The 9,035-nt window shown below is 46.2% G+C and overlaps 1 protein-coding gene across 1 annotated transcript in view; it reads right to left on the bottom strand.

The window, feature by feature from the left end:
• Positions 1–215: 215 nt before the first annotated feature.
• The window catches only part of SHISA6 (shisa family member 6), a 380,789-nt gene continuing 371,969 nt past the window's right edge, over positions 216–9,035 (bottom strand). Inside the window, exon 6 of the mRNA XM_077833890.1 lies at positions 216–769. Coding sequence (XP_077690016.1) covers positions 216–769 — 554 coding nt within the window. The remainder of the gene's footprint in view (positions 770–9,035) is intronic.

Here is a 9,035-nt window from a genome sequence, read left to right as displayed (position 1 = left end):
GAAACTGGCGCATGTTGGGGATTCTCTCCAATTGCCCATTTTTTCTTCTTATGTCAACAACATGAAAATGGTTTTAAAAACAATGCAGATGTGACTGTCAGAAAAGTCTTTTCGGACACTCAGTTAGAGGTTATCTTGGCCTGTAAGGCCACTGCAGTTTGGGGTCCTGGGGTCACACCAGTCCTTACTGATTATCCACAATGCACAGTGTCATATTAAACAGTCACCTCTGTTTTGCTTGCTGTGCGGTAATGGTGGTGGTGTCCTGGGATATAATGCAGTTGTTCCACTGTGTTGTGCCGTCGGGAGGCGAATGCTTGGCGCTTGGCGGAAGTTTGGTTCATACATAAGGTATTGTACAAGTTATTTGAGGCACTGGGATGGGAGTGCATCTTTGTCATCCTGTAGCGATCCAAGACAGGCGTAGAAACAAAGACATCTGTGTGTGACAATGCGCGCGACATGGACTGGTCTGCGAAACCCGTGCGCTCCGGAGAGAGCAGGGGGTCTTGGGAATGGAGGCGCTCTGCAGACAAAAGCTGTTCATCAGAGAGGATCCGTTCATAGGACATGCTGAACTCCTCGGGCAGGACCCTCTCAGGGGACAGCACCCTGTCCTGGGACATAGCCCGTATGGGTCGGCGGGGCCGTTCTCTGTGGTTGGTCTGTTTCTGAGACATTTGTATGACATTGAGAGGGAGGGTCCCTCGTGCTGCCAGATCAGGAAGGTGTCTCCTCTTCATGTAATATTCATCAGCTTCTTTGTCAGCTGGGAGGGGAAAAGAAGGGGAAACAGTGTTAGGAACAGCCGAGGGTGTGGTCACAGGAGGGAGAGCAGGGATGGTGTACAGAGAACAGCGCTCTGGAACAACGCCCCCTGGTGCCCTAGATAATGTCTGAGGCAGCACAAACATGGAGACCCATCAGGACTTTTGTCTTATCCTTCAGACATTTAGGCATTGCCATAGACATCGATAGCACTGTGTTATCAATCATGGAACTCAAGGGTCTATTTGCACTGTGTGAATATGTATGTATTACACATGGATACAGCGTACATCATGAGTATACACACACAGCCATACAGGGACAGTGGGGACATCAGTTCATACATGAGTTACTGTGTGCTATATCACAATTTTAACATGTCACACAATGAACCCCATGTGCTGAGTCCATGTCAAAATATCGTGTGATTTGTAGTATTACCAGGTCACTGAGAATTCGAGCTGGTTGGAAAACAAAATTTCCAGTCTGTGGGAAATTCTGACATTTAGACATTTTCTTTTGTCCCAAATTAGAACAAAAAGCTGAAATTTCCTAATTGAGCTTGAAATAAAAATAATAAAAATTTTGTTTCAGAAACATTGAAACCCCCTGTCATAAACATACAGCTAAGGGTAGCATAAAATCCCTCTTTACCCTGTAAAGGGTTAATTCCTCTTTTACCAGTAAAGAGTTAAGAAGCTCAGATAACCTAATGGGCACCTGACCAAAAGGACCAATAAGGGGAGAAGATACTTTCAAATCTGTGGGGAAAGGTTTTTTGTCTGTGTCTCTCGGAGCCAGCCAGGAAACAGGGCAGGGAAAAATACATCTCCCTAAGCTATATCTGAACTAAGCATCTAGTATTGCAGAAATAGTAAGTAATAGGAAAGAAATGCGTTAGATTATCTTTTGTTTTAGCTTGTGAATTTTCCCTGTGCTAAGAGGGAGATTTATCCCTGTTTTTGTAACTTTAAGTTTTGCTTAGAGGGGAAATCCTCTGTGGTTTTGAGTCTTTTGTTATTCTGTAAAGTACTTACCATCCTGATTTTACAGAGGTGATTCTTTTACCTTGTCTTTAATTAAAGTTCTGTTTCTTTTAAGAACCTGACTGAATTCTCTATTATCCTAACACTCAGGGGTTTGGGTCGGTGATCACTTTGTAACCAATTGATTAGGATATTATTCTCAAGCCTCCCCAGGAAAGGGGATATAAGGGCTTGGGGGGGATATTTTGGGGGAACAGGAACTCCAAGTGGTCCTGTCCCTGATCCTTTGTTAAATCACTTGGCGGTGGCAGCCTCCAAGGGCAAAGAGTTTGTGCCTTGGGGAAGTTTTAACCTAAGCTGGTAGAAATAAGCTTAGGGGGTCTTTCATGTGGGTCCCCACATCTGTACCCTAGAGTTCAGAGTGGGGAGGGAACCCTGACATGGTGGCAGCACGGTGGGATCATTTTGAACCAGAGATTATTTTGAACCAGAAATCATTTTGAATCAGAAGCACAAACCTTAGGAATTTTTTTTCTTCTTTTAGCTGCTTGGGGAAAGCAGGAAGTCTTTTTTCTTTTCTCTCTCTTTGCCTGGAGGCAGAAGTGTTAAGTTTTTTTTAACAAAGGTGTTAGCTACAGCCAGGAAACTCACAAGCAGGTTTTTTTCTTTCTTTCTAGCTCTCGGGTTAGGTTAGATTAAACACAAAAAGGCTAGGATGACAGACAGTGACGTCCAAAAGAAATTGGAATTAGCCAGCTTCGAAGCTGGTGAGAAAGAAAAGGAACATAAGACTGATTGAATTAAAACAACTCGAAAAAGAAGCTGCTGAAAGAGAAAAGAAAAACAAAGAGGCTGCCCACAAGAGAGCTATGGAGGCAGAAAAAGCCAGGATGGAGGCAGAAAAAGCCAGGGAAGAGGCTTCCCACGAGAGAGCTATGGAGGCCCAGAGGGAGGCCCAGAAGCATGAACTGGAGTTAGAGAGGGCAAGGGCTAAGCAGAATGTACCAGACAACCCTAGCAATCCTTCTCCTGATACCACTTCCCATCCTAGAAAGTTCCCCACCTACAAGGCAGGAGAAGATACCGAGGCCTTCTTAGAAAATTTCGAAAGGGCCTGCCTTGAGTACAGCATCTCTACAGACCAGTACCTGGTAGAGCTGAGGTCGCAGCTCAGTGGATCCTTAGCAGAGGTGGCAGCTGAAATGCCAAAGGAAAACATGAACAGTTATGAACTTTTTTAAAAAAAGGCCGGGATCAGGATGGGGCTAACACCCGAGCATGCCCATCGGCGGTTCAGAGCCCTAGGGTGGAAACCAGACGTGTCATTTACCCGACACGCCTAACACATTGTGAAAAATTGGGATGCCTGGATATCGGGAGCAAGTGTTAAATCTCCGGAGGAGTTGCCCTTCCTAATGCAAATGGAGCAGTTCCTAGAGGGTGTTCCAGAGGAAATAGAAAGGTACATCCTAGATGGGAAACCCAAAACTGTAACTGAGGCGGGGGGAGATTGGAGCCAAATGGGTAGAGGTGGCAGAAAAGAAAAAAACTGGTTGCAGTTGGAGCGAATATCAGAAGGGGCAACTCGAAACAAAACCCTGTCACCGGGGGCAACCCAAGGCCCCACCTACATTCCAAGGAAAACCCCAAACACCTTATCGTCCCACCACACCCGTATCCAGCAACCAACCTCGCCCCAGTGACCAGTCAGCTGGGCGATGTTTTAAATGTAATGAGCTGGGACATGTGAAGGCCAACTGCCCCAAGAACCCCAACAGACTGCAGTTCATTACACCAGAGTCACACCAAAGGTCCTCAGGCCCGGATGCCTTTCAGGTGCCCTCAGAGTGAAGGGAAACTGTGAGTGTAGGTGGGAAGAAAGTTACAGCGTGGAGGGACACTGGAGCGCAGGTGTCAGCTATCCATCAATCCTTAGTGGACCCCAAATTCATCAGCCAGGAGGCCCAAGTGACGATTCAACCCTTCATGTCAAAATCTTGTAACTTGCCTACAGCCGAGTTGCCTGTCCAGTACAAGGGCTGGTCAGGAATGTGGACTTTTGTAGTCTCTGATGATTATCCCATTCCCATGCTGCTGGGGGAAGACTTGGCCAACCATGTGAAGCTAGCCAAGAGGGTGTGAATGGTCACCCACAGCCAGGCTAAGCAAGCTGTCACACCTAGCTCTATTCCTGAGACTTCCACCAGGTCCCATCTGTGTTACCAGAAACCCAGAGGGAGGTGGTGGAACCAGATCCCCTGCCAACCACTGCAACAGCTGTAGTGGATCCAGTCCCAGAGACCCAGCCAAAGCCAGTCCCAGAACCGGAACTGGTGAAGCAACCAGCACCAGAACCATTGCCAGCACTGAGTCCAGTGCTTGCAAACCCGTCTACAGCTCCAATACCAGAGGGGACCACTGAGCCTGCACTGGCAGCAGCAGCCCATAACCCTACACAAGAGGCTCAGCCAGAGCCTGAAATACCACACAGTGGACCAGCGGAGAGCGGTTCACCATCAACGGAAACAGCCCCATCACCTGCATCACTTCCAGAGGGGCCAAGCCCAGGTCCATAATACAATGAGGAACTGATGTCTCCAGCATCAAGGGAACAGTTCCAGGCCAAACAGGAAGCAGATGAAAGCCTCCAGAGAGCTTGGACGGTGGCACAGAGCAACCCACCGCCTCTCAGCTCTTCTAATCGATCCAGGTTTGTTGTAGAAAGAGGACTTTTATACAAGGAAACTCTTTCTGGTGGACACCAGGAAGACTGGCACTCTCAGAGACAGTTGGTAGTTCCAACTAAGTACCAGGTCAAGCTCTTGAGCTTAGCCCATGATCATACTAGTGGCCATGCTGGGGTGAACAGGACCAAAGACCATTTGGGGAAGTCCTTCCACTGGGAGGGAATGGGCAAGGATGTTTCTACCTATGTCCGGTCTTGTGAGGTGTGCCAAAGAGTGGGAAAACCCCAAGACCAGGTCAAAGCCCCTCTCCAGCCACTCCCCATCATTGAGATTCCCTTTCAGCGAGTAGCTGTGGATATTCTGGGTCCTTTCCCAAAAAAGACACCCAGAGAAAAGCAGTACATACTGACTTTCGTGGATTTTACCACCCGATGGCCGGAAGCAGTAGCTCTAAGAAACACTAGGGCTAAGAGTGTGTGCCAGGCATTAACAGACATTTTTGCCAGGGTATGTTGGCCCTCCGACATCCTTACAGATTCGGGAACTAATTTCCTGGCCGGGACCATGAAAAGCCTGTGGGAAGCTCATGGGGCGAACCACATGGTTGCCACCCCTTACCAACATCAAACAAATGGCCTGGTGGAGAAATTTAATGGAACTTTGGGGGCCATGGTATGTAAATTCGTAAATGAGCATTCCAACGATTGAGACCTAGTCTTACAGCAGTTGCTTTTTGTACCACATCTCAGTTTAGGATTTTCACCATTTGAACTTGTGTATGGCCGCGATGTTAAGGGGCCATTACAGTCGGTGAAGCAGCAATGGGAGGGGTTTACGCCTTATCCAGGAACTAACATTCTGGACTTTGTAACCCACCTACAAAACACCCTCCGAACCTCTTTAGCTCTTGCTAGAGAAAACCTACAAGATGCTCAGGAAGAGCAAAAAGCCTGGTATGATGAACATGCCAGAGAGCGTTCCTTCAAAGTAGGAAACCAGGTTATGGTCTTGAAGGCGCTCCAGACCCATAAGATGGAAGCATCATGGGAAGGGCTATTCATGGCCCAAGAGCACCTGGGAGCTGTTAACTTTCTCATAGCATCCCCCACCTCAACCCTAAAGCCTAAGGTGTACCATGTTAATCCTCTAAAGCCCTTTTATTCCAGAGATTTAAAGGTTTGTCAGTTTACAGCTCAGGGAGGAGATGACGCTGAGTGGCCTGAAGGTGTCTATTATGAAGGGAAAAGTGATGGTGGTGTAGAAGAGGTGAACCTCTCCAAGACCCTTGGACGTATGCAGCGACATCAGATCCAGGAGCTGTGTGCCAGCTTTGCGCCGATGTTCTCAGCCGCCCCAGGACGAACCGAACTAGCATATCACTCCATTGACACAGGTAATGCTCACCCAATTAGAGCCCAACCTTACCAGGTGTCTCCTCAAGCTAAACCTGCTATAGAATGGGAGATCCAGGATATATGGGTGTAATCTGCCCCTCTGACAGTGCATGGGCATCTCCAGTGGTTCTAGTTCCCAAACCAGATGGGGAGATACGTTTTTGCATGGACTACCGTAAGCTAAATGCTGTAACTCATCCAGACAACTATCCAGTGCCACGCACAGATGAACTATTGGAGAAACTGGGATGTGCCCAGTTCATCTCTACCTTAGACTTAACCAAGGGGTACTGGCAAGTACCGCTAGATGAACCCGCCAAGAAAAGGTCAGCCTTCATCACCCATGCAGTGCTGTATGAATTTAATGTGCTCCTTTTCGGGCTGCGAAATGCACCTGCCACCTTCCAAAAACTTGTAGATGGTCTCCTAGTGGGATTGGGAGAATCTGCAGTCACCTACCTTGATGATGTGGCCATCTTTTCTGATTCATGGACAGAACACCTGGAATATCTACAAAAAGTCTTCGAGTGCATCAGGGAGGCAGGACTAACTGTTAAGGCTAAAAAGTGTCAAATAGGCCTAAACAGAGTGACTTACCTTGGACACCAGATGGGTCAAGGAACTATCAACCCCCTACAGGCCAAAGTGGATGCTATCCAAAAGTGGCCTGTCCCAAAGTCAAAGAAACAGGTCCAATCCTTCTTAGGCTTGGCTGGATATTACAGGGGATATGTACCGCACTACAGCCAAATCGCCGCCCCACTGACAGACCTAACCAAAAAGAAACAGCCAAATGCAGTTCAGTGGACTGCAGCGTGTCAGAAGGCCTTTCACCAGCTTAAAGCGACGCTCATATCTGACCCTGTGCTAAAGGCCCCAGACTTTGACAAACCGTTCCTAGTAACCACAGATGTGTCTGAGCGTGGTGTGGGCGCAGTTTTAATGCAGGAAGGACCGGATCAGGAATTCCATCCTGTCATGTTTCTCAGCAAAAAACTGTCTGAGCGGGAAAGCCACTGGTCACTCAGCAAAAAGGAATGTTACGCTATTGTATATGCGCTGGAGAAGCTACGCCCATACGTTTGGGGACGGCATTTCCACCCTCAAACCAACCATGCTGTGCTAAAGTGGCTTCATACCGTCAAGGACAACAACAAAAAACTCCTTCGATGGAGTTTAGCTCTCCAAGATTTTGATTTTGAAATACAACACATTTCAGGAGCTTCTAACAAAGTGGCTGATGCACTCTCCCATGAACGTTTCCCAGAATCAACTGGTTAAAATCGTCCTTGAAATGTGGAAAATATTGTTAGCTTTTACATAATCAGTAGCATGTCTACAGGTGCATGTATCTTATTAATTCGGTTTTCTCCTAGAGCTCCAGGAAGAAATTATAGCCAGTGTGGAGTAGGCTGTCCAGCCCTGCCTATGATTTGGGTGGGGGGGGTGTGTCATAAACATACAGCTAAGGGTAGCATAAAATCCATCTTTACCCTGTAAAAAGTTAATTCCTATTTTACCAGTAAAGGGTTAAAAAGCTCAGATAACCTAATGGGCACCTGACCAAAAGGACCAATAAGGGGAGAAGATACTTTCAAATCTGTGGGGAAAGGTTTTTTGTCTGTGTCTCTCGGAGCCAGCCAGGAAACAGGGCAGGGAAAAATACATCTCCCTAAGCTATTTCTGAACTAATATCTGAACTAATTGCAGAAATAGTAAGTAATAGTAAAGAAATGCATTAGATTATCTTTTGTTTTAGCTTGTGAATTTTCCCTGTGCTAAGAGGGAGGTTTATCCCTGTTTTTTGTAACTTTAAGTTTTGCTTAGAGGGGAAATCCTCTGTGGTTTTGAGTCTTTTGTTATTCTGCAAAGTACTTACCATCCTAATTTTACAGAGGTGATTCTTTTAACTTTTCTTTAATTAATTTATTTTAAGAACCTGACTGAATTCTCTATTATCCTAAGACCCAGTGGTTTGGGTCAGTGATCACTTTGTAACCAATTGATTAGGATATTATTCTCAAGCCTCCCCAGGAAAGGAGGTGTAAGGGCTTGGGGGGATATTTTGGGGGAATAGGAACTCCAAGTGGTCCTGTCCCTGATTCTTTGTTAAATCACTTGGTGGTGGCAGTGTACCCTCCAAGGGCAAAGAGTTTGTGCCTTGGGGAAGTTTTAACCTAAGCTGGTAGAAATAAGCTTAGGGGGTCTTTCATGTGGGTCCCCACATCTGTACCCTAGAGTTCAGAGTGGGGAGGGAACCCTGACATACCCTTATAGAAACATTTCACTTCGAAGGTTGAGATGTTTCCTTTCAACAGTATCATTCTGACTTTTATATTATATTATATTGTATTATATTACATTATATTTTATATTTATTAAAGTGATTTTGTTGTTTGTCAGTGACTGGCCATGAATGTTCTGTGGATGCTGGTTTCAATCAGAGTCGCCCTCTCTGTATTTTTTCAAAAAAAACTTTTTTTTTTTTTTTTGTAAATTCAGCTGCGAACTCACTCTGAGGGGCATGGGGTGCTCTTGTGGGACACTGTACTTTCTGTTTGGTGTTTAGTTTCCTAAGGGAACTGGACATCAGTGCAGAAATATGAGGTCCATCCCAAAGTCTCTGAGAAGCTCAGGGAAACAGAGACTGACATACAAACCATTCAGCTCTGTGTGCTGCAGTTTGTTCCATGAAAAGTGCACTGGTCTGCCTGTTGTTCTTCTGTCTTAGATGATCTGTTACAGAAATGGGGACTCAGCACATCCCCTCCCTTTTGTTGGATTTTAAGCCACATAAGGCTTGGAGTGGAGGTACATTGGCCTTGAGATCTCTGTCTGACTCATTGGTACCACCACAATACCTGACTCTGAGCAGGTAGAACAACCTGCTAAAACTAGGTTACAGCCTGAAGAAACAATCCCACAATTATTCAAAGGAAGCAGTTTTTGTGGCACCTTCTGGATCTTACCTTCGCCCTAATCCTGGGGAAATATGACCACTTGTTTAGACCTATGCACTGTCTTTGGCTCTTGAACACTGGCCTGCTTGCATACTGCCATGGTGGCCTTATGTTAATACATATCATCGCAGAGGTGTGAATAAGGGAGCATCTAGTCTTATTGCACACCGTGCCCTCTCAAAGCTAACAGCAGATTTCAATGTAAGTCTTGTGTCAATGGGCTGGGGGACTGTTTAAAGG

This window comes from Eretmochelys imbricata, chromosome 14 (assembly GCF_965152235.1).
Source record: "Eretmochelys imbricata isolate rEreImb1 chromosome 14, rEreImb1.hap1, whole genome shotgun sequence".
NCBI lineage: Eukaryota > Metazoa > Chordata > Testudines > Cheloniidae > Eretmochelys > Eretmochelys imbricata.
This window is presented reverse-complemented; position numbering and strand designations above follow the sequence as displayed.